The 27,306-nt window shown below is 34.1% G+C and overlaps 1 protein-coding gene across 2 annotated transcripts in view; it reads left to right on the top strand.

Annotated features, from left to right (window-relative positions):
• The window catches only part of LOC110038595 (probable cyclic nucleotide-gated ion channel 20, chloroplastic), a 100,121-nt gene extending 78,863 nt beyond the window's left edge, over positions 1-21,258 (top strand). For both annotated transcript variants that reach the window (XM_020743471.1, XM_020743472.1), the window contains exons 9-13: positions 1,683-1,760; positions 3,010-3,139; positions 17,532-17,778; positions 18,327-18,489; positions 20,904-21,258. In XM_020743471.1, the coding sequence (XP_020599130.1) occupies positions 1,683-1,760; positions 3,010-3,139; positions 17,532-17,778; positions 18,327-18,489; positions 20,904-21,036 (751 nt within the window). In that variant the 3' untranslated portion in view covers positions 21,037-21,258. The remainder of the gene's footprint in view (positions 1-1,682; positions 1,761-3,009; positions 3,140-17,531; positions 17,779-18,326; positions 18,490-20,903) is intronic.
• The last annotated feature ends 6,048 nt before the right edge of the window (positions 21,259-27,306 follow it).

The following is a 27,306-nucleotide window of genomic DNA, read 5'->3' as shown; positions in this document are numbered from 1 at the left end:
TTTGAGAGCTCTGGTATTGATTTATCTATCCTCAGGACTCGCAGGCTCCAAAAACTTATGCCTAGCTCACTTGCAAAAGTTCTTGTATTTTTGAATTAAATTTTAAGAGGATAATTTAAATTTTATATAAGACACTATCTAGAGATTTTGTTCATATTTTGCGAGGATTTTATGATTTTGTTCAATTTTTTATATTGGCTCAAGCTCTAATTTTTAATCACTCCATTTGATGAGTAGAGAGAATGTTTTTATTAAGGCTAGCCATGGAATTTGATCTACTTGTATGAGGAGGCTTTTGAGCTAAACTGAGCGAACGATCTTTGTCATTAAGTATGAGTTACACACATCACTTAGTGGCTTTTATAGACCTGAGGTGAATGCTTATCTAAATGAACAATTTTGATTCAATCTAAACTAAACAATAGCTTTATACTTTATCAAGTGTATTTTATAATTCATCACTTAATGATATTTAGACCATTGATGAACTTGCATGTTCTATTAGTAACCTTGATTAATGGTGTTGTTTTGCACTGAACCACCTGATTAGAGGACTTCAGTTGTAACTTGTATATATTTGTCATGAACTTAGGACCACAAATTAAGTTTCAAATCTTGCTAAAGTATTTTTGACTTGGGAGCCGATTTGGATCACTTTTGATTTTTGTTTTTATTTTTTACTTTTAATTTTAATTTTACTTTGTTTATACTTTATTTGAACGTCGACCATCTGATGATCTGGTTAGGAGAGTAGATATTTTAGATTCGACTTGTGTTAAGTAAGGCAGAGGTAGACCTAGGAAGACTTGGGCTTATTGTATTAAAAATTATCTTAATTTACTAGAACTAAATGAAAATATGACACTAAATAGGACACAATAGAGAAAAAGGATTCATGTAGCCGACCTCACGTAGTGGGATTAAGGCTTTGTTGTTGTTGTATACTTTTATTTGAAATAAAACTTATTTGGTATGTTATAACTTGTTTAATTATTTTTAAAAACACTCAGAATAGTTTTTAGGTGTGTTGAGTGTTTTTATAAACAAGTTAATTTATTTTTTAAAATAGAAAATAAAAATGTGAACTTATGCACTAAACAAACATGCTTTTAAAATAAAAGTGAAAACAAAAGCAAAATATAAAAACCAAAAACAATTCAAAATAAGCCCTTAGCATTTGTAGGTCTTTTAGGGCTTACAACACAATTCTTTTAACAAGAAAACACTAATATCCACCTCATGTAAAAGGCAGTCATAAGTCCCTATCACGAGCCACTCTAAATCTATTGGTGGTAAGCTCCAATTCGCATCTTAATTCATGTTATAATGTCATATTGGAGAATTTGACTTTTAATGCCATGTATACATAAATTTGCTTGGGTTTTCACAATCATTTTCATAAAAAAAATTAACATAAGTGTGACGCCTTTAGGTTACCCAGCCTAAGATTGGGTGAAGTTTCAACATCTGTACTCGATCATTTGAGTAAATAACAAAGTTGAAAACGCTCCTGGTAAAATAATCTCCTTGTAGGTATCCTGATTTTCTTGTCAATATCATCGGTCAGTTGGAATAATTTCATTTCAGATTCTGTGGTGGCGTATTTAATCTTTATAACTGTACATCTTTTCTGATCGGCTTACTCTCTGTATGCATCTTAGCTCAAATATTTTTTCTTGAAGGAGGCTGGAAATGCAACTGAGAAGACGGGATGTAGAGCAGTGGATGAGCCATCGGCGTCTGCCAGATGAATTAAAGAGGTAAAGAGGTTTGTTGCCATCTAAATTTACAAAACCTTTCTAACAAGAAGTGTAATAGAGACTTATTTTTTCAGTATGTGAGATCCTGCTTAGAAGACTTTCCTTCAATGGAATATTATCCTTTTCTGTTATTTTAAAATAATTTAGTTTAATTCTCTTTAATATTTCATTAAAATTTTATTCTTTTGGATGAAGTCCTTTCTTACCCGAGGTTACATTATTTGGAGTACGTGGCTCGAGCCATATTTTTTGTAGAAAGCTTTTTTTTTTACTATGCATTATTTTGATTATGAAAGCAGTACAAGGGTCCTAGAAAGTTTTTGATTATCAAACAAGTACAGGGGATGTAGAAAGTCTAAGATCATTATTTTTTAAAGTTATTTACTCTGTTAAACCTTATAACCATTAATGTTTCTTTGGGAACACGTGAACTAAGTAAGCAAGACCCGTGCATATGAATTGAGACTTTTAGTTGAGTTGCAAAATATTACAGAGAAATGCATTATGAAATTTGCTTACACTATTCAGTATCATATTGTGCTTTGAAAACAATGATCTTAACAAACCACCTACTTTAAACTTGATGTATTTCCAAATAAATTATTGAGGAAAAAAGCCCTATGAAGATTGTGAGGAAATTAAAAAAAAGAAAAAAAAAAACTGTGGCGTCAGCACATCATTAAAGAAGGAAATAATGTTGTTTTCATCCCGTTGCCATCAGACATGGCTAGTACCTGAAACTGTTCGCTAATGTTTCCTTGACCTCAGGTACATACCTCAGGTCACCATAATTACTCAAAATAAACCGAATATGGAGATGGTGACTAGGTTAAAAAATGCCAATTAACTGCCTACTTCCCTTTATATGGATGAGCTATGGGATCCTACACCATTGCATAAAAGATCGTATCTTAGTCGCTTAGTTAGCCTTAGGTTTTCCCGGGTGATTCCTTTTTTTTTAATTATTATTACAAAAATAATCATTCTTTCTTATTTAGCACAATGAATTATTAGGGTGATAATTTTAAGTGCTCTAGTATTAATGCGTTGTTCTTTTGTATGAAGTTTAACAAATTTTCAGAAATATGGTCTGATCTATGTCAAACTTTGTTGTTTCATTAATACGCTGACAGTTTTTATTTTTATTAAACTTTATTTTGGGAAATCTGAGTTATTTAGTGTTTCAATTTGTGCATTCCTTTATCAAGGTAATATGCTGCATGGTTTGATACTCAATATTGAACAATAGGAAAGTGAGGCAAGCAGAGCGATTTTGTTGGGCCGCCACCAGAGGTGTAAATGAAGAAGAATTGTTAGAGAAGTTACCAGAGGACCTGCAGAGAGATATACGGCGCCATTTTTTCAATTTCCTCAAGAAGGTGAGTTTGGTTCACATAGCTGACTCAAATATATTTATTTTTTATTTAATTAGGCGCAAGAAAATTTATCATGTTTTAGTTAAGTGATTTATCCTGCAAATTTTCTGCATCCTTTATTTATATTTATAAAATCAAAATTGTTGCTTCATTTCAAATACATCCTCTTGTTTTCAAACCATTGCATATTATTACTATGGCATTTATCTTTTAGTTTGCAGAATCTCTAGGCAGTGAACCGTGTTCCACATAATTTAGCTTGCACCGTGTAAAATATGTTGCTTGTGTTTGTATACACAGGATTGGTAAGCTAATTGGTGATGGACCATGCACTTTAACACATGCTAACATTTTTATTTAATATATCTTTAGAATTTGTTTTGGGAATTTAGAAGTTAATCAATGTCAAGACATTCATTGAAAAGCTTTCGTGCCAAACTTATAAGTACAAAAATTAAAGATGTGTGAGATGGATAAATGTCTGTGAAATTGGTGTGTCCCAAGAGAAAACCAGACGTGTTCTAAGTAGAACTTCAGTAAAACAGAATCAGCCTTGAATGGTTCAAAACCTGGTTGGTTCATGTTTTTTGCTTGGGACATATTTTGGGACCTTTTGGTTTCTTTGATTCTTGTTACTTTGGAGTTTTTTTTTTCTGTATTTTCTCACCCATGGGAATGCTATAGCCTTCTTTTTGAAGTGATGTTGATGTATCTTGACTATCTATAGGTGGTGGACGTGTGTTCATATTCGTGTACCTTCTTCCTACTAGCCGCCAGTTCTTTTTCTTCTTTGTCCTCATTACAGCAGTAGTCAGCCCTTCTAACCACTTAAATCCCCTTTTTTCAGGTTTCTCATCGTTCCTATCCTCTTTTACAAAGATCTCAATCCTATGTTGATCCCTACATCTCATTTAGAAGTCCTAGATTGGTGTCATTTGGTATCATGACTATAAATATCCTAGATCTTTGAAAATTTACTACTCTCAACTCAAACCCAAATTTACATAACTCCTCTCCCTACAAAAATCCCCACTACACCCAAAACTAAACTCTATCACTTTCGGCCAAACAAAATTCTGATTGCCATATCTGTTTGAAACCTTAAGTGGAAGAAAATTACCATGCTGCCAAGAACAAATATTCAAAGGTTTGATCAAGAGCTTATCATGGAGGATATGTGTGAGAAATTCTCCAATTATAACGTTGGTTAATTAAATTTGAAAGGAGACAATGAAGTTATCAATAGCCATAATGGTGTCAATTGGATGAGAATATGAAGACAATTCCTCTCTAAAAAGTTTCAAGTGATGAAGAACTAGTGCCTCTTCAGTTTGGCATTGAGTTTGGAGAATGACAAAATGACTTTGGTGTGAGATTGGCTTATCAAATTATGATGGACTTGAAAATCTGGGTGAGTTTGTTGAATGGTTTTAAATTGTGGAACGGACCGTTGAATACAGAGCCATCCTACAATATCAAAGAGCTAAGTTTGCTGCCATCAAACTCAAAAAGAGCATTTCTTTGTGGTGGGAGAATTTAAAGTTGAAGAATAAGTTCACTATATGGTTTTAAGATTCAGGGGGAGATGCATTGCAGGTTCCTTCCAAAAAACTATCAACAAGATGTCCTTTTTGAAGCTCTACAATCTATTAAAAGCACTCGTCCATATGGGAGTGCACTATTGAATTTAAATAACTCATGCTGAAATGTGAGTTAGTGGAAATACATAATGCGCGGTGGCATTGTACCTTGAAGGTTTGAGGCCATCTATTGACAACTTAGTGCAATTATAATTATATTGTGTAATAACTGTAAGTTACAAGTAATAATAATAATAATAATAATAATAATAATAATAATAATAATAATAATAATAATAATAATAATAATAATAATAATAATAATAATAATAATAATAATAATAATAATAATAATAATAATAATAATTGAATAGGAGCGTCTCTTCCGTTACGACTTAATAGTCGTAAGCCCCATTTCGAAGAATTTAAACCGAGAGAGCACAGAAGAGAGCAGAGAGCTCGAGACTTAGAAAGATAAGAAGAAGAAGAAGATAGGGAAGTGACCACTTGTGTGCGTGGGAGGCAATGTCGTGCCCTAACCGAAGGAAGAGGCAATGCCATGCCCTAGCCAAAGGAAGAAGTCGATATCGCCATTTACTATGAGTTTGCTTCTCTTTTAGATTCAAAGACTTTTTTTCGTATAGGTAAATCTTGCAATCTTCCACAATTTTTTCATTGGGCTCTTGAAGGTGGTGGTGATCACACCTTCATTAAAAAACTGGGAAAAAAATGGGAAGCCTGCTCTTATTCTCACAAAGGTTGAAACCAGTACTCTCGCATCTTCTTCGCGTTTTGCTCTAGTGGGAAAATTTTTGTATAGAAATTCTTTTATGGTCACCCAAAACTGAAGATCATTCAGAAAGAATTTGATGCTATGAAGCTGTTGGGCAGTTGAAATATTGATTTACTTGACAGTCGACACATACTGATTCAGTTATCTCACGATATTGATTACGCTCGCATTTTTTCTCAGAAAGTTATCAAGATCGACAACCGTTATATGAAAATTCTGAAGTGGGCTGATGATTTTGATCCCAAAGCAGAGTCCCCTATCATTCTAGTTTGGATAATATTAGTTGAAAAGATAATAGCTTATTAGAATAATAAATTAATTTAATTTTATATGTTGTTAGGCTTCGAAATATAGAGGGGTTAAGATTATGACAAATTAAATAGGTACTTAATGAACAATCGAGATGAGTACTTATATTTTTATATTATAGTAATAATTTGTTTATTCTCAAATGTGTTTGCAGTTGATATTTGTGCATACTTTATTCTGATTGAAATATTATTTTTCTTTATTGATCGTATCATTATGAATATCATGGCTACTTACTCATGTATTTTGTGTATATTTTATAGTCTGTTAAATTGAATGCGATGAATACATATGTTTATGTTGACTGTTTGTATGTACCTGACTAAATATGATGAAACACTCCTTGATCGGTACTAGTGTCGGAACACTAATATATTCGTGCACATAAATGGACAAAATTATTGATATTGATGAATCTTAGTTGACACAATTTTTAGATGATGCCTTCTATGACGATTGTATATAATGAAAATGACATTGATATGATAATGATATTGTACACATTTAAATAAATTTTTTTTTAAAAGCATCTTAAATTCTTATATTGATTTATAATGAAGCTTAACTTACATGCATATTATTATTTCTTTTCCTTGTATTACTTTAGTTTAGAAGTATAGATATTCACTGACTTTTCAGCTCACCGTTGTTTTAACTAATTTTTAATTAATTTTTTATGTTTGATTAACTTGTTCAAAGATGAATGATTGACGAGAAAATATTTATAGAAGACAGACAACCATCAACGAGATAATTATAAATTATACAATTTTAATTTAATTTTTAATGTCTCTTTCATCTCTTAAATTGTGAGTTAATTTATAAAAATTAATTCGGCCGTCAAACCGTCCTTTCTCGTCTTGGTTAAATCCAATCCTCGAGCCTGATCGTGATATAGAAATGATAAATATGTACATTTTGGTGCAAAATTTTGAGTGTATCTATCAGAATAAATTTTGAGTGTATCTACGAAAATTTAACCTTTTAATTTAAATAAGTTAAACTTAAATATTCAATAAAATTGTTATAATGATAAGTATCATATACCTTCAGCGTAGGCTGATAAGCTTTTGTTTGATTTCGGAGCATTGCATTCTTTTATAGCTGAAGAGTTGATTAAAGTGATGCAATTAAATAACACCTTGTGATATGATCTGTTAGAATGCTAATTAGTACTTTTATAGAAGTTAATCAATTATGTGAGATTAAGTTAGTGATTGGCAGAAAAAAAAATTGATGCATAATTGGTTGTGTTACATTTTGTGGAATTTGTGGTAATTTTAGGTCTGAATTGATTGTCTAAAAAATGTCACAATTGACTTCGATAAAAATTTTGTTAAAATACATGTACCTTTGGAGATTGTAGTCAAATTTTGTGGTGGAATAGGGTTGGCATCGAAGATCTGTTTGAGAGCTTTCAAATTGTTGAATCGTGGAAACCAAAGTTTTCTTGCTCATGTGTTAGATACCTCTAAGGAAGTGAAGTCATTGAATGATATTTCAGTTATAAGAGAATATCTTGAAGTTTTTCTTGATGTTTTATCAAGGCAACCACTAGTGCGAGAGATTAATTTTACTGTTGAGTTCTTGTCAGGTTCTAAGCTTTTGTCCAAGGCACCATACAAAATGACTGTTAAGGAGTTATAAGAGATGAAAAGTCAATTATAGGGCTTACTAGATAATGGGTTTATCAAACAAAGCACCCGCCCATCCTTTGGGCGCTCCTGAATTATCTTTGAAAAAGAATGAGAGTTTTAGAATGTACATTGGCTAAAGGTAGTTGAGTAATCCAGTAGTTGAAAACAAATGCCCGTTGTTGAGAATCGATGATTTGTTTGATCAATATGGTAGGAATTCTGTATTTTCAAATATTGATCTAAAGTCATACTATCGTCAGCTAAAGATTAAATAGGAAGATATATCAAAAATATCTTTCAGGATCAGATATGTGTGCTTTGAATTTGTGATGAAGCCGACATACAAATCATTTACATATTCTGCAGGTTTTGAAAGAAAATACAGTATATGCTAAATAATCTAAATGTAAATTTTAGCTTAAAAGTGTGGCTTTTCTTTGGATATTATCAGTGGAGATGTCATTTATGTGGATCATAATAAGATCAAGGCAACTGTAGAATTGCCAAGACCTACTACTTTTATTGAGGGCAAAATTTTTCTAAGTCTGGCTGGTTATTACAAGAGATTTGTAGTGAGATTTTCACATATTGTTATGTCATTTTCAGACTGACTCACTAGACTGAAATTTGAATGGTCATATCATTTTAAGGAGGTTTTTTAAAAGCTGAGGACTTAATGTCGGCTTCAATATTTTCTATTCCTCAGGTTCAGATGTGTTTTAGATTTTTCAGTGATGCCTCATTAAAAGATTTGGGATGTGTGCTTATGCAACATGGAAGAGACATTGCCTATGTTTTAAGGCAATTGAAGAATCATGAAAAGAATTATCCCACGCATGATTTGAAGTTTGCAGCAATTGTGTTTGCACTTAAGATATGAATGTATTATCTGTATGGAGCCACATGTGAGGTATTTATAGATGATCAGCATTTAAAGTATATATTCTCTCAGAATATATTGAATCTGAGGTAGAGCAGATGGTTGAAGTTTATTAAACATTATACGATTTGAATATTCAGTACCATCCGGGGAAGTTAATTATGATGGTCGATGCATTGAATAAGAAGACTTTAGATAATTTGAATCAGCAAAGGCAATAACTTAAGTATTGGAGAAGCTGAAGCTATCTATAATCAATTATAGCGATGACCAAATGGTTCAATTAAATAGTTGACTGTGTTGTCTCCTTTGAAAGGCAGAATCAAGAATTTATTAGCCAGGAATAGCGATGTTCAAAAAATTATGAAGCAGGTTAAGGCAGACAGTTTGGAGAAGTATGCATTAGACTTGAATGTTTTATTGAAATATAAAAGCGGAATTTATGTCCCAAATAATAATAGTATGAGGAAGGAAATTCTAGATGAGACACATTTATTTGCTTGTGCTATTCACCCAAGAAGTAAGAAAATATATGAAGATCTCAAGGAAACATTTTGGTGGCCAAATATAAAGAGTAGTTGGCAGAATTTGTGATTGTCCTACATGTTAGTCATGGTAAAGCATTAGTGTCCTTGATGTCTGTTACAACCTTTATCGATTCCAGAGTGGAAATGGGAGGAGATTGATATGGACTTTATAATTGGAATGCTTAAGTCACAATAGAGTCATAATACTATTTGGATAATTGTTGATATATTGATTAAGTCAAGTCCATTTTTTGCTCATTAAACAAATAGATCTTGTTGAGAGATTAACCAAAGTGTATGTGGATCAAATTATAAGATGGTATGGAGTGTCGAAGTCTATTGTCTCCGATAGAGATGATAGATTTACTTTCAGTTTATGGAAGAAGATTCAATAAGTTTTGGCCATTAGATTAACTTTAAATAAGACCTTTTATCCTTAGACGGATGACGAGTCAGAAAGGACTAATTAAACTTTTGAGGATCTAATAAGGTCATGTGTCATAGCTTTGGTGGAGGATGAGAATAACATATACTTTTAGTAGAATTAACTTACAATAATAGTTATCAGACTAGTATTGAGATGACTTCATATGAAGTTTTATATGGAAGAAAGTGCATGACATCTTTATGTTTGGCTGCAGCGGGTTAAAGATGTAATAACTGAGCTTTTCACAATACACAAATAATGAATAAATAAATAATATTAATTAATAATAATAATAATAATAATAATAATAATAAATAGATGTGTCAGCTTTTAGAAGACACATTCTCGTAAGAAACTTATTTCACGCTATTTCAACACTCTCCCTTTTTTGAATCAACAAACTTGATAGTGAAGGAGAGGAAGGAAGAAAGAAGAAGAGAAAACAAAGGAGCATTGAATGTCTCTTACCTGTTTTGATGTCGAACTCAAGCCAAAGGGAAGAGACGTGATGGGCTTGCTGTGCAGGATTGAACTGTGTCGAAGAGGAAAAAAGGTAGACTTCGTGCGGGCAAAGAAGCGACCAAACCATACTTGTAGTGTCTTTGACGCCATGTTCTTGCAAAAGAGGAAGGAAAACTGTGGCTCTGTGTGCGTGTAAAGAGGCGAACCTCTCGTGCACTGTCATCATGCGAAATGATGGAATTATGATAGTGATTTGGCAGATTCTCAAAACTACGCCAAGGTGAGAGCAATAGTGGCTTTAATGCAGTATCTTTTATATTTATTATATCATGAAGGGGGATTTATGCAACTTCATCATTGATGGGGGTTATAGCGAAACTATTGCGTCTACTCAAATGGTAGATAAATTGAGCCTCATCACTCGAAAATATTCTTAGTTGTACTGTTTGACTTGGTTGAAGAAAGAAAATGAGATCAGTGTTGATAAGATATGATTAACAAATGTTTCTTTTAAAGACAAGTTTTAGGAATAGGTTTGCTTGTTCATCAAGAATATAAAGAATATTGTAATTTTACCTTGGAAGGAGCCTGATATGATAAGGGATCATATAAATATTGGAACCATATTACCATGCATTAGGCCATGGGGGAACCATTGTGAGATTGACATTGGTAATGCTGAAAGGAGGTGCGATAGAGGAGCTAGTACCTGAGGCAACACAACCCTATTTGAAGAAGTATAAAAATGTTTTGACTGACAGTCTATCACTCTATTTTCCCGATTGAGAATGATCCAAGATGTTATAGATCTCATTATAGGATTGGTGCTCTCTCGTTGACCAACCTATTGGTGATAAGCTAAGAGAAGCTGCATAAGCAACTTGAGGATTTGATGACCAGCGGATTGGTTTGTGAGGGTATTAGCTCATGTATTGTGTTTAATCGTGCCAAAGAAGGATGGGATATGACACATATGCACAGCTGTGAACAAGAGTATCAAGTACCAGTTTGCCATCCATAACTGGATGATTTGATAGATCAGTTAGCGACCAACTTCTCAAAGATTGATTTATGTTGTGGCAATAATCAAATTCATATAAGACTCTAGAACGAGTGGCAGCTTGTTTTCAAGGTTCAATATATGTTCTATTAGTGGACAGTGGTGTATTTTTGCTTGTCAAATGTTTGGAACACTTTTATATTAGCTAATATTTTACAATTATTTTGTGGAGGATCAATTACAACATTTGTTTAGGATAGAGAAGTTGTATGGTCATTTGAAAAAGTGACATTTTCTGGCGTCGCAAGCTTTCTTTCTAGGATGCATTATTTCGATAGCTAGCATGGAGTGGACACAATTTAGATTGGGGCCATTATGAAGTGACTCAAGCCACAATATTTCATCAAGGTGCACTAATTTCATGAGCTTACTTCATTCTATAGTGGTTTTATAGAAATTTGAGTGCTTTATTGGCATTGCTAACCTAGTACCTTAAGGCAGATAGAATCTCATGGCCAGACAAGGAATAGACTAGTTTTGGTGCACTGAAGCTTCATGTTACTCGGGCTTTTATCTAAGCACTACGTGCTAGGTGTTTGAGGCGAATTGTGTTGCCTTTAATATGAGAATTGGATTTCTGCTAAGTCAAGATTGACTCCTTATCATTTATTGATAAAGAAGTTGAATGATTCGAAATGAAAGTATTACATATATGATAAGGATTTCTATGCCATAGTGAATGCCTTCTACTATTATCGTCGTTATCTATTTGCCGGTGAGTTCACACTTTACAATGACCATAAAATTCGGATGTTCTTGAATAGTCGGAACAAGCTGAAAGGTAAACATCCTTCTCAAGTAAAGTTATTGTCATTGACGCGGGATCTTCAGTTGCTACAGTGAAGTGGGCATGAAGCGCCGCAGGAACCGATCTTGCAATTCTATCTTCCTGGCTGAACCGGTCCAGTCCTGGGAGGGCTGACCTTCTCCCTCACTTTGGTTTGGCGCCTTCTTTTCATTTGGGGATCCAATCCTAAGTATCTAGGGTTTACATATGTGGTTCCTTTGCTTTAGATTTTCTGTTTTTGATGTGTGTGTATCGGGATAACTGCCAGCGTCTCTTCTTCTTTTCGAGAGCTGTATTCTAAGATCATTGTCCTCATCATTTGTTGTCGTTGCACCTTCCAGCCTTCACCAACTCTTTGCTACCTCTTTGGAGGGCCAAATTCTTGTCGATCACCACCATCACATCAAAATCAACCGTACTTTTGTGTCGTGTTTGTGCTATTTCAGATTTTCAAGCATCGTGTGTTGTATTTTCCCTTTCAAATGTATTGTCTGTAACCACTTATTTGCTTTTTCTAATGTGGTTTGGGTTAACTCGAGTATTGTTTGGTATCAAAGTTAGCTTAACCCTAGTCCCATTATAGAGTTTCTAGCATTCATCATACCCAAACCATCTCCACCCCTCCCCGCCAAATTTTCTTCTCCCAACAATCTACCCAAATCCTAATCATGCCACCAAATAGACAATATTTAGATGTTGTTCAGTATTTTATCAATGAAGAGATACAGTGATAACTCTGCCAAGTGCTAGAACTTCTTGATGAAATTGGAGCAAAAAGAATCCAGAGAGGTCACCCGTAGCCACAACGATAACTTGTTGGATCTAAGGAATGAAGTGAATCTTCTACTATATGGATGCTAATGATGAAGAACCTCTACCCAAAGACTTGATATGAAATATCTGAGAAGCTAGAGTTTTGAAGTAAAGGTGTATTTTTCGTATTTTGACCACTTAGACCCGGACGAGTTCATCAAGTGGTTCCAGACTGTGGAACTTTTTTTCGAGTACCAGGATGCCCCGCTGAACAAAATGGTGAAATTAGCTGTCATTAAGTTAAAGAAGGGCGCATTGTTTTGGTGGCAAAATTTGAAGCAGCTACACCAGCGTGAGGAAAAATATAAGATCACTATTTGGTTCAAGATGAAATGAGAGATGCAAGGGCAGCAATTACCTGCACCTTAGGCAGGATATGTTCGTAAGACCTCACCAATTTTAGCAACATCATGGGAAGACTGTCACATTTTACAGGCAAAGCTCAACCCTAGGATCAAGCAGCAAGAGTGCACTCAGCATAATATCCAAATTGACCCTGCCTGAGGAGACACTAGTTCAGAGTAGATATTAGGTCTTAACCAACCGGTATTCCCAAATTCATCTCAGAGTAATCCAGTAGTTGAAAACAAATGCCCGTTGTTCTAGGTTATTAGTCTCACTAGAAAGTATTTCAACTTTTAAATATCATGGATTTAGGCATATTGAATCAAATTGAACATCTAGAAGAATAATCTCTTTCACTGATTAGAGACCGGTTGAAGTAATGGACAATGGCAGAGTAGACACTGACGAGAGTGATGACACTGAAGTTCTAGCTGCCAGTTAATAACGAAGAGACGACATCGATTCTAGTTGAACCCAAGAGGGAGATTCTAGTTGAGTCGACAGTAGTTGTTCTAGAAGACATCGAGTCCGAGATAATGGACCTTCATGCAAAGTGTGAGGTCGTGGTGCCTTGAGCTACCTTCTTGTAGGCAATGAGAGGAGTATTTGGAGGACTGACATTGGTTGTCCAAAATAACAATGAGTTTGAGGAGCAATTACCAGATACAAGAAAACCTCATGTAAGAGAATTTTAAAAGATCCAAATATATGTCCTACTTCCTGAGTTGACCCTACAGAGGGAGGTCAAACGTATCAGAGATGGGAAGCTTTTATGCTGCATCTGAGAGTCATTGGTGTACTAGATTTAGTTCAGCAGTTTACCTACTAATAGATGGTCAGATAGGACAGCTAAAATGCAGTATTCGAAATTTTCTTGGGAGCTTGGTGGGAGAGACAATCCTATAGTGGGATCCATATTCTACTAGAGATGAAGAGGTCCTGAATGTGAGAGTGGCTCAGCCTGTCATAGATTTCGTCCTCAAGTTGATTTCTCCTTACATAGTTGTTTATTAGATGCATTCAATGGAGCACAAGAAGTGGGAGTAGTTTACAAATGTAGCAGCTCAAGACTTGATCCGTGAGAATACCAGTTTATGTATAGTGCCAGCCAAATTGTGCCAAAAGAGGATGCATACCTGTTATATTTGGATGTGCTTTAGAATGATACTTCTTACAAGAATGACTTACCAGAAGATTACACTAGTTCTACTACCTTCAACTAGTTTGCATAACTACTACGAGCAGACAGAAGCTTCAACAGATGAGGAAGAAGCTCCTTCAATCTCAAGAGACTGATGTGGGAGCTTAACAATCCACTATTGTTGCTACATTATGTGGGCGTAAAGAGCTGCGGGAGCCGATCCTGCGATTTTATCATCTAGACTAAACTAGTCCAGACAGGGGCGGGTCGACTGACGCTCCGACTATAATTCAATGCCTCCTTTTTCTAAGGGGATTCAGTCCTCTGTATCTCGGGCGTATCTCGGGCTTACCTATGTTGAGGATTGAGCAAGAATTTTTTTTTTATTTTTGTTGTATTATATTAGTTATCCACTTTAAGCCTTTTTTTTTTTTAAGTTTTAAATTTTTAATGTGTTCTGTACTAGGACAACCGCGACATCTCTTCATTCTCTCAAGGGTTGTATCCTAGTATTTCAAATGGGGCTTCGACTGTACCTTTGTCTCCAGGTGGTGTTTATCATCCCTATACCCCTCCTCATCCTCTCCACGTTGCACCCGAGCGCCCTCTATTGCTGCTGCCACCCCACAACAACCTTACCTTGTTGTTTTCCTTGCAATTTTCCCATTTTAGCCACTTGTCCCAGTTGCCACCACCCCGGACGGTCGGCCTCTTTTTGTCTTACAACCCATCGTATTCCCGGTCTCTTCCACCAACATTCCTCGTTATAGGCAGCAACAGCCTGAAAACAACGTTTTCCTTTTGTTTTTTGTTGTTCCAGCCGCCCAGTCATCTATTCTTCTCCTTCAAGCTTGCTGCCCTTGCCGCAATTCCTTCCTTTTGCTGCCACTGTTCTCATCCTTTGTCGTCGCCGTGCCTTCTAGCCTTTACTCACTCTTTGCTATCTTTTCAGAGGGCCAATCTCTCGCCGATCGCCACCGCCACCACCACCTCAAGATTCACCCTAGTTTGAGTAATTGTATCATGTTTTTTGCTATTTCAGATTTTCGAGTGTCGTGTGCTGTATTTTTCTTTTCAAGTGTGTTGGTTGTAACTATGTATTTGCCTTTATTCATAATATTTGTTTTTTCTATTGCGGTTTGGGTTAATTCCGGTGTCAGTCATCCTTCTTTTTGTGCTAAAGGATAAACTTAGGAGTCAAAATAAGATAGTTGATGCTTGGAGCTGTTGTCATTTGTTTATCACTATTATGCAGTTGGTGGTCGTTGGCTTTGTGGAACTGAATGATCTATATGCCACTGATAAGGACTTTCAAGAGATTTGGATTTTTTATGAAGAGAGACTACACGATTAGTACAACAATTTTGATGATTATTTGCTCTTTTACAATAAAATTTGCATTCTTAGTAGTTCACTCAAAAAAGTTTTCTTACAGAAGTATCAAAGCGGTGGGATGACGAGACGTTTTGGTTGTGATAGTGCTCTTTCTTTATTGCATATGAAAAAACATGTTAGATTGTGTTGGGTATGTCACTTAGCTCAAATCTGAAGCCAAAATATCAGTCTCTATGTTCTCCTTGTTTCAAAGCTATAGTGGATGAATGTGGGAATGAATTTTCTTGTGGGTTTACCCCAAATACAATAAAACTGGATTTTTGTTTTGATGATGGTAGATCGCCTTTACAAGATAACATATTGTGCTCTGCCACAAGGTAATGGGTGATTCATATATTGCTGATCTCTATTTCAGAATGATAGCTCTTTTTTATGGTCCTAGACTATCACTTTAGATAAGGATGTAAAATTTTTGAGTAATTTCTAAAAACCCTATAAGATAAGCTAGGTACGAAGTTTCAATTCTGTTCAACAACTCTTCCTCAAAATTACAAACAAATGGAGATGGTGATCTCAATTTAGAAACCTTCTCCAATGGTTTATGAGAGAATATCTAGAGTGAGATTTGATTTGTTCTTAGATTGAGTTTGCTTACGACTGGTCTACTAGCCACTCTATAGTTCATAGTTTTTTATAGGAAGTATGGACATAATCCCCTCACACCTTTGAAGTTGGTGCATATTACTTCTGGTTATTGAGCCTAGTATTGATGCGAAAATTAGGGTAAAAAAGATTTAAGTTTTATTCGAGCATGTGAAGTAAGAAATCGCCAAGCAAATTGCTGAATAACAGAAGCAGGTTAATTTGTCTTGACAAGGTTTTCAATGAAGGTGATTTGACGTGGATTAGATTGAAGGAGAGATTTTCTAGAGATTCTTTTGGAAAACTCATCTATAGTTGATGGTCATTCAGAGTAGCAAATGAATCCATGATAATACTTACAAAATTTACCTTTCTTGTGATTGCAACATTTATGTCACATCTGATGTCATTGATTTGTTTTCGTGCTACAAGGGTCCAAATGATTCCGGTTATGAAGCTCAAACCCCTCCTACCCAAGAAGGATGCATTTGCGTGTCCCTTGTGGAACCCAGGCAGGACAAAAAACCTGATTATTTCGCTTAAAAACTTGGTTGATTCAGGTTTTTCCATTCCTAAGGGGGGCCAGTCAGTTCGTAGGGCTCTAATTGCCAAATTTAGGATTACATTTAGGATTTGCTTTCTTAGTATATATTTTTTTGCTTGGGACCTGTTATGAGATTTTTCGGTTTTGGATTTATATTAACTCGGAGATTTTTTTTTTTCTGTTTTCTCTCTTTCGGAATATTCTAGCTGTCACTTTCAAGTGTGTTACTATATTTTGATCGAGAATGGTTGTGGATCTTTCTCGGCATATTGTACTTTATTCCTCCTAGCTGCAGGCCCCTTTTTTTTGTTGTAGTCCTCCTAAACCCTCTAAATCGCTTATTTAAGATTTCTCAGTGATTCTGGGACATCATCTAGAATCCCTTGACTGGTGCCAGTCTCGACCATGATGTTGCAAGTTCAACCAAAAATGACTTCGTTTATTTAAAAATATTTTAATCATTTGATAAATGAGCAACCTTTCATTCATATGAAAATTTATGCAAGATGACTTAGATGTGGTGATGCGCAAACCACAAATATTTGTTTGAACTGGTGGACAAACTATTTTAATCGGCTTTGTTCCTAGTTAATCTACAAATGTGAGGGATTTTTGTACTGAATCAACCGTAATCAATCCAAAACATTCTGAATACGATGGTTTTGAGTGATTCTGAAACGCATGATTTGAAGCATGCCCTTGGTCCTTTTGGTCCCATGATTTGAAACGTACTCTGTTGAGTTTTAAAATAAATTGCATGCTAGCAGAAATCAATAGCAAGAGTTAAGTTCTTCAGTCATATCTTATCTGAAATTTATAGAATTCTATAGAAAGAGTGCAATTTCACAATTTTAAGTCTGTAAGAATAATAGTTTATTTTCTTTTGGCCAGTAATTTGCTTTTGAATGCTAACGTAACAGGTCTTGTATTGTTTACCCTGATTGCATAAATCTGATAATGTTACAGATGTTGGTTAGGTGCTGTTATCATTGTCAATTAACAAAATCTAAGGGCACTGAGTTATATTTAGTTCTTGAGAGGTTATGTTTTCAGTAAGAAGCTTTATTATTCTTCACTTGAAAATCTGATTGATTTTAATAATTTGATTGACAGGTTCGTATTTTCTCCTTGATGGATGAACCTATTCTGGATGCTATCTTCTGTAAATTGGGGCAGACATTATATATTAGAGGGAGCGATATCCTTTATCGAGGAGGTCCCATTGAGAAAATGGTCTTTATTGTCAGGGGTAAATTGGAGAGCATTGGTGCAGATGGAAATGTGGCTCCCCTTTCAGAAGGGGATGTTTGTGGGGAGGAGCTCCTTACATGGTGCCTGGAGCACTCTTCTGCAAATAAAGGTACAATCATGTCTTTTATCATTGAAAAACATTGGTGAACTGCTTCATAAATTTTGACCATCTCTAGACAGCTCTAAGAAATTAAGGCACTGATTAGATATATCTAATTTATATGTATATAGCTGATACTCTCGCTGGAATTGGATGAGAACTTGTCCTTTAGTAGCTTTTCATGCATTATCTCGGTAAAAATTATTTTCACATAGCAAAATTGGATTGTATTCAATAATTTGCTTATTTGTGGTTTTTATCTTCAAATGAAATTATTGACTGGAACTATATAGGTGTCATTTAGTTGGTAGATTGTTTCTGATTCAGTACTTTAAAGGTTTCTTACTGTAAAGATTTGGTCTTGTGGATTGGTTTAACCGGAAGGCTTATATTAGAAAGCATTTAAGAGAAGCATCATTAAAAGAAGAACTCCTGCAATATCTGGTGTCCAATTATAGCAATTGGACAATTTTTTTTATTTTTCTTTTGGTTATTTTTGTGTATGACTAATACTTGCTAAGAAAGAATGTTTTGCTAATTTTGATTTCATCTTGCAGCTGGGGGAAGGGTTCGTTTCGCTGGGCAACGGTTGTTTTCCAACCGAACTGTTAGGTGTTTGACTAATGTTGAAGCGTTTGCCCTCCGAGCTGCTGATTTGGAGGAAGTGACTATAATATTTGCAAGGTTTTTGCGAAACCCTCGTGTTCAAGGGGCTATCAGGTAAATGCAGCATTTTTTTCTTGATATTTATAGTAACTTGTACTTTAGGATTGCGGAATACCCTTTTCTAGTAAGAATTTGAACCAGTCTTCCTCTTGATCAATAAGAGAAATTTTGCAGAGATTAAGAATGCTGTCCACCCAGATGCTTCAAAAGCATAAAAAAAGAGAATTGATAAAGTTCTGGAATAATAGGTAGAGTACAAAAGTTGTAGCTGTAAACTTTTTTTGAACAGATGATAGTTCTTTGCAACAAAACTAGCAATCTTATTTTGCTCCATGTAAGTGTTTTCTCCTCTACCCTTCAGTAGCTCCCACCTAAAGAAGGAGAGCAAACAAAATGTGCTTCTCTCCATAGATCTTGTACTCAATGAGATTTGTTGTTAGAAATTGAAAATATTTTTTCTATCCAATTGCATCATGAGGAAGTTGGCGCCAGAAAACCCAAATTGGCAACCGGTTTGCTTTGATGTTTGATTTTCATGAAAAGGAAGCAGATTGTTAACTACTTAGAAACATCTAATGTTGGACGTGCAAAATGAAACCAAACTTCTATTTGTAGAAACATTGGAAAAGAGGAGATGAAAGATGATCTTCTTTCCACACTATTTTGATGCAAGAATTTGATCAGAATGGAATGAAAGATAATTGACTTTTACCTCATCATAGTGCAATAGGATGTAAGCTTTAAGGTTATCTCTGATTATGTTTGATTGAGGTAGATGGCAGGAGGTTGAGGTCGAAGCCATCTTGATCACACCAGTAGAGAAGTAGAGGTATGGAGCTAGGCAACAATAGGAAGATGAATAAATAATGATGATCCAAGAGTTGTTGGTTGTGAGTAAGAGAGTATCTCATGAAATACATTCTCAGCCAAAGTATTTAGACGTTTGATAAGGGGATGTTGGAATTTTTTTTGAGTGTATGTGTGCCTAAGGAATATGCAATGAATTGACTTGGAAAGATAGTTTATGATGTGCATGAAAAACATGAACTAAAATAAAGGCAACCAAATACCTGATTGAGGAAAAATAGGTAGGCTAGGAGAAAGAGTGATGATAAGCAATTGATTTTGGAGAAGTGTAAGGGGACAATTGATAAGATAATAGAAATTTGGGACTACATCTTTACATAATTGGCGTTCGTGTGAAATATGAGTGCTTGGTGACAGCGATGTGATGCCAACTATGTTTTGAGACATTTTGACTGAGAGATATATGAATATGAGCTTTGGTGAAAATGCCTAGTTTAGAACAAATTTTAAATTGGCTTTGGATGTATTTGAAAACATCATCAATGCACAAAACTTCAAGCAAAAAACTAAAATTTTATTTCAGAATAAAATTTACTGAATACAACACAGACTTCTTTCTAACATTTTAATAAATATACTATGGTTATCCTAGAATGATCATTAATAAGTGTACCAAAATAGCATGACAATAACTGAGTTTGAACAGGTCATGGCTTAAAAATATTATAATGAATTATACCGCATAAAAGAAGACAACGACTAGTAGTGGATGATGAGAATGATACGTTGATATTTACTCAATTCACAAGCAAAGAATTCAAATTTGGAAGAAAGGATAAATTTTTGTAGCTGAGTTGGAGGATAATGATCCAAACGATAATTTTATTGATAATGAGTAATAGTGGAGCCAAGGAGAAGCGTCAGTCATTAAGTTGCAGATACTTCCAAATTCAATACCTCCACAAATCAACGCTTTCAAGTTGAGAACCTAGAAAACAATGCAAATCCCATAATTAGGTTATGGTGAGATTATGGGTTATAGTAAGACATGCATATGTCATACATTTATTGAAATTTGGGAACAATAACTTATCGGAGCGAAAATGATTTCAGATTTGAGCACATATGAGGAGCGGCATTCTCAAATACCACTCTATATCTATATCTATATATATATATATAAAAAAAAAAAAAAAAAAAAAAAAAAAGTGGATTTTTAAATAGGCAAAGATATGGATGTTGTTATTTTAAAAAATTTTAGTTGGATGTTAGTTTTTTAAATAAGAAGGATTTGAATGTTTCACAAGAAAGCACTCCCAGTTACAATAAGCTAGTATAATGTTGATGAAGATGATCAGCTTGAAAGGCTAGTATTCTAAGTTGATTGAACTGAAACCATTGATGCATCAATTATTTCAAAGCCCAAAATTCAGTTTTTATTCTTCACTTCCATTTTGCCATTTATTTTCATACCTATCTCGCCTTGTGATTATGGAGCCCCAATAAAACAAACATCCACACTAATGGATCATTTTTTGTGCTACTTCAAACTTTTATGCTTACAAAATAGTAACTTTTTATCGGATATCTACATAAACATAATGGATTTTGAGCTCGTGACATTATTGATTACCACGTATTTATTTCTTCTGGACTAACAGATATGAATCACCATATTGGAGATATGTTGCTGCCACTCGTATTCAGGTGGCGTGGAGGTATCGGCAATGGCGTTTGAAGAGGGCTGGTAAATCCAGCAAGAGTCCTCATTCCTCTTATCGCATCTCAAGATAAATGTAACACCCACCTTGTAATTATAGCCACATAGCTTTTTTAATATTTTTAATATTTTAAGTTTTGTTTATTTCAATGAAATAGATGTATTTGGTATAGAGGAGGATACTGGAAAATTTTACCATCTTATGTATCAGTTCCTTGGAAAATGCATTGATAAAATAGCAAAAGCTTGTTTAAAAAGGAAGAAATATAAAAGATGCTTTTTCAGCATCTAATTGCCCCCCTTAATTGTTGTCTCAAACAAGGTTATTGATAGAGTTATAGAAGTAGGCTGTTATTGAAATTTTTTTTTTACAGCTGTAGGAAATATTAAGCAAATAGATTGTCTTAACAATGTTTATTCGGTTTAATATTTCATATATAATTTTATAATTTTATTTCAATTGTAGTGTTTAAGTATGTTTTTAATGTTACCTGTACGAAGTTAGTTTATATTTGTAATCTTTGTCTATGAAACATGAGAAAAGTGGGAACAGTAAGAGAATATATAATATGTAGCTTTGAGATTTCACTTGCTTGCAAGAAAGTACAGGCTGAATAAAATTGAATTGTATGTACAAGCTTAAATACAATGTTATAAAAGGGTTTATATTCATAAAATAAGTAAAATTATATGACAGTTAATGTGCGCTTGTAAAGATAATTACTAGTGTGTAGCTAAATATATTGATTATATATATATGAGGGGTGAATTTAATTAAAGTCGAATGATTTCACTTATGCATTTTGAATTCTGTACGGTTATGATTCTTGGGTGAGTAAACCTTGGCGACAATGCTTAGCCTGCTTTGGCTTGGGACTTTTAATTGAACATAGATTTAACGTTGTATTTGCTCAGCAAGGCTGTTTGGATGGGTTAGGAGACATTTTGGTGTACTTTCTCTTTGAAGCGATTAAAGAAAATAATAAAATCCTATTTTGCCAAGATGGCAATCTAAATTTAATAGTTATTTATGCAAAATCAGCATTAAGAGAAGTTTATAAATGCTTAATAATATTATTTTAAGATTATATTTGAACTTTTGTAATTTAAAGATATAGAGAAAATCAAGTTTTGAAGCAGGGAAATTGTTACAACGCTGTGAGGAGTTTTTAGGAGTGGGGGTAAGACAAATTATGTACGAGTTTTCCTTTTCACCTGCTTGGAGAAAATCAAGAAGTTGAAATTGAGTTGGTCATTGCTAATGAATTTCTTCGAACTATCTCTTGTAAGATGTTAGTTGTGATTCTTTTTAAAGTTTATTTTGATGTAAACATGCAGAAATTTTTTTATTGAAGTATTTGCACCTCGCCGGATGCTGATTTTGAGGTTGAGCGAGTTTGACGTTCCAAAGCTACCATAGAAAGTAAAGAGTGCGCTGATGCCTCCATTAGGTCGATCAAGGAGGAGTTGGTGATGATTATGCTAAAATTAGGGGCTCAGTTAGGGTTTGACGTCACCAATTGTGGAAACTTCAGTTTTATCAAATAATAATAACAATACTATAATTTTGAATTTTTTGAAGAAATAATACTTTCTTCAACCTTTCTGAACCCAAAATAATTAGTTTGAGTGACTTCATAGAGGAATTTGTTGTTTTTTCTAGTTAGTTGATGTTTCAAATTAAGTCCTTTGGGACGTCAAGCAAGAATTGAGCTATTTGATGGATGAAGTTACGTTTGAAACGTATATTGCTTCTGAAATAAAGCCAATTTGTTGGCGTCTAGTTCTTGCTTCATCGTTTGAATCTTAATGAATCCATCTCCGGAGATGTTTTTGTTCCTGTCGTCATGTATTTTTGGGAAGTGTTATGTCATCACTTATTTTCGAGTTCAGAAACTCTACTGAAATCAAATCATCCTCTTTTTAGAGTAACATTTTGTCAAGTATTTTATTTTTAGGAAATAATCATAGTTATCAATTTGATATCTGGAAAATTGAATTTCAAAAGTCACTTGAGTTGCACGCTATAAAATCTAGTATGGCTTTTGATATGATACCTTCGAAGGCTTGACTTGTTTATCATGGTGGAGGCTCCTTCGAGTTGTTTAGAATTAGCCGAAGGATGATGAGCAATGCTTCTTCCCAGAGCAATTTTCACTTGGCATGTGATTTCTTCTCTTCCAAAAGGTAACTAGGATCTTGGAGTATTCTTGCTTAACACTGGCAGAGATAATGCTAGTTTTTTTTTTTTTTTTTTGGCTGGTAAGATTCCCTTTAGTATCTAAAAGAGCAATGTTGAGTTTAGAATTGCTTAACACTGGCAGAGATAATGCTAGTTTTTTTGTTTTTTTGGCTGGTAAGGTTGCCTTTAGTATCTAAAAGAGCAATGTTGAGTTTAATTCTATTTCATTTTGGCTAGTAAGATTATTTTTCTTATTTTATAGATATAATAAAGAGCAATGTAAAGTTTAATACTATTCAGATTTATGTTTTTTTATTGTCGAAGCCTTCAAAAAGAGCATCAATTTTTTTTTCATAGACATGTATAACCATGCGAGGCTTGGAGAAGTAGATTTAAGATTAAATGAATAAATAAGATGGAAGAAAGCTGGGCGTGATTCTGATTACTAGTGGCTCCACAAACTTTTGAATATACGGATAACTTCTTTAGATATTTACTTGCTATTGTAGCTCACTTTGTTTTAAATTATCCCTTTTACAATTAATATTTTAAGGGTTAATGATGATTTATTTTTATGAATAAAATAATAATCATGATTTAATTATTAAACTTGAGAGTTCGATTGATAAACTTAAATATTATAATATAATAATTTTTTTTTAAAAAAAAAGCATGATAATTATAAATTAGAAACGTGTCAATACGAATTTTTAGGATATCTTACAAACAAGAGGATAAAGAAATAAAGCTATGGAGTGCTCACTGGCGAAAGACCAAAGATCAATTTGACTAGGTGCGGGCTACCTAAATCGAGGCTAGAAGCCAACTAGATGCAGGCCATCCAATCCAACGACCAAGGCTAACCAAGACTAGTAGATGCATTTACTAGCGTCTTACCATAACCTGACTCAAACGAAGAATTCATCAACGCCAACCATCTCTCTGGATCCCTTAAGATTTCTCATTGAAGGCTAAGTACTGGTCATAACATAATCAATAAAGAATCTCAAAGAATACTCTTATCAAGGAGTGAGTTATTTGTACGATTATGGAATTTACCCTTTGCCAAATAACCTGGGTTCATCCCACCGACAAGAGCTTCTCACACATGGATTTATAGTTGATAGCCACACTGGAGTAGCCAACTAACATAGGTAAGCTGATCGAGCTGAGTCTTACTGACTTTAAGACCATCAAAGGCCGACCCTTGTTCATCAGACATTGCCAAAAAAGACCCACTGATTTCAGCTGACCGAGTCATAGGGTAGTCTAACCGTAGGCCTATACATATAAAATACCTAATATATTCTGTAACGCCCCCATTAAAGCATGAGCAAACATGTAATTTTATATATAATTGGGGTATTATTTTATGAAAATGACTAATCAATAATTCAAATTATTGTTCATTATTATGCATTTTACTCGTCTCTCTTTCTCTGGTTTTCTCTCTTTCTCCAGTCTTACATCTAATCCGTGGGTGTGATTCACGAGCAAATTAGAGCTCAAAATTCTAAAAGGTGTTGTAAGTGTAAATTATGTCACAGACAAGAATATGAGTAACACATGGAGAAAAAAATATAACAGAGATACAAGTAATATAGAGTACATAAAAGAGTTTGTGCAATTGAAAATCCAAGAATTGAAAGATCATATGATGGATGTCGTTTGAGAGGCATTAGTTCAGAGAAGGGAGAAGAACCTTAAAGAAGGGTCAGTGTTTTCGGTCACCTTTTCGGGAAAATATATTTTTAATATATATATATATATATATATGTATATAATTTTTATATATATATGATTTTTGAAAAATAATGTTTTAGTTTTGAAAATATGAGATCGAACTGACCTATATATGTCATTGTTTATATAAACGAGCACAACATTACAAGCAACATATCTATCCCGAGGAATAGACACGTTACTTACTAATGAGGCTTGATTAAATAAATTAAATAATTTATGACATCTGTTTTGATCTATGAAACCATTATGTTGATTGACAAATTTTCCTATCTAATATGAAAGATTAGGTAGGGTTTATATTAACCTGGGTTCTAAAGTTTCCTATAAGGGCAAACCTCTATAGTTAATTACATTTTAAATGACCAGAGTCACTAAAAAAACTCTCAATTTAGATTGGAAAATATGTCTTAAAGAATTTCAAAGTTTAGGATTTTTAAGATCGGACAAAGGAGTATCAAATGAGAACAAATATTTTTGGAATCCAACGAGAGAAAACTAAGGGATGCCACGGATCCTAAGGAAAACCTCAGTGACTTCCCAAGCTATTTTATGTTTTGCTTCAATTTCGAGAAATTATAATTAAATTTTTCATCTTGCCAATTATTATTATTTAGAGCTTACACTTGCATGACATAATCATATAAATAGCCTTGAAGATGGGAGGGTTTATGTCATGACGAACGACAACCTCAGAGCCTAAAGCGAGTTAGGGTTTAAATTGCACAACATGGCTATTCAAAGGCCTAAATATAAGTTGAGGGTAGCAACCTCAAAGTCCTATGACTTTTTATTTAATTCTATGGAAATTTGTTGTAGATGCATTTGTTGTTGTAGAATGTGGTTCTCTATCTACTTTAGCTTGCTCCGAGCTCCTCGTGATAGTGATAGCTCTAGGTTCAAGGTTTAAGGGTTTACAGTTTAAGTGAAAAGTTTTGTTGTTGTTCAAGTATTATGGGAGGGTTAAAGTTGATTAGGGCGACACTGGTTAAGATTCCACGATTCCCTCATTCTGGTACCACTATTTCTCTTGAATTTATTTAGTCTAAACGAGTCGTTAAGCTCATTTAAACTAGGGAGATCTTGTTGACAACCGTAGTTTACCTCATTCGAGGGATTCCTGTAAATTCAAAAGAACGTATTATGTATTTTGCTGTTTTGAAACTGTAAATTTGATTTTGAAAATATGTTTTGAATTTTTCAATTTTTGTTTAGTTTTGCATGTAAAATAAATAAATACAGGTAGAAAATATTGTAAGGTAAATAAATAAAATTGCAGATTCATAAAATGTAATGTGTACCTGGGCCTCTTCTATCGCTGCATGGTTAGCATCATAAAGCATAATATATTTTGTAGAAATTTAAATAAATTACAGGAAAGTAAATAGGAGCATCCGGTACGGAAAAAGTCATAAAACTAATCCTAGCAAAACACAAACAAGTAAAAGAACACCCGTAGTCACATATAGAAGATCAGAACTTAGTGTAGACATTAGTAAAGGTGGGGGCTCAAAGCTGGACTGTGTGCTTCCTGACTTTGAGTGAGAGCTATCAACCTGATAATCTACAGAGGACAGTCCTAACCTTGATCCAATTGATTAACCATAGACCTTTATAAATTTTCATTTTTTTCTTAATTTAATTTTCATGCATATAAAATTTACTTTATCATGCAAAAGAGATTTTGTTGCAAAGGGGGTTTTTATTTAAAACATTTTATAGAGTGGTGTAGTCCACAGGTTAACTAATTTGATCGAGCTATGACTACAATCAACTTAAGAGTATCAAGGGTAAACATCTCCTCAAGTGTCGTCGAATAGTATCATCGACCCTTATCCTCTCCTTCTACTAAAGGTCCTTGAGGTAGGAGACACTATTTTAAATCCCACGTCGAACCCCTCATTTTAGCACACATTAACATTATTGTCATTGCTCTAGCCACCTTGTCCATAGACTTACACAAGCCTAATGATACATATGTGTCAAAAAAATATCCCCACTTGCTCACAATGATTTAAATACATTAGGGAAGACTCAAATCCTTGAGCATTGAGTCAATTAATAAAGGATAAGTAGTGTAGGGTATTTCTATTGATTTAAGTGAATTATCAGGTCCTGAGACATAACTTGGTGGGTCCCTAAAAGCTTTAATGGATGGTTTTTGGAACAAAACAAAATTGTTTAGTTGTCCTTCAAAATATCCAAAAGATCACAAAAGTTTTCGGAGCATAACCCTAAACAACTTTTGAAACCTCTTGAACCATTTCGAGTTCATTTGGACTTATTATGTTGTTCAACTGATCATTCGAAGTTAAATTTAAATTCAATAGATTAAACTACCTTGTGCTCAATGAACCTTAATATCTTATTTATCCCATCACCGGGGTACTTAGACATTCACTTGATATTTGTTGACCTC

Source organism: Phalaenopsis equestris, unplaced genomic scaffold, assembly GCF_001263595.1.
Source record: "Phalaenopsis equestris unplaced genomic scaffold, ASM126359v1 Scaffold233198, whole genome shotgun sequence".
NCBI lineage: Eukaryota > Viridiplantae > Streptophyta > Magnoliopsida > Asparagales > Orchidaceae > Phalaenopsis > Phalaenopsis equestris.
Note: the sequence above shows the minus strand (reverse complement) of the source record. Positions and strands in the feature narration are given on the sequence as shown.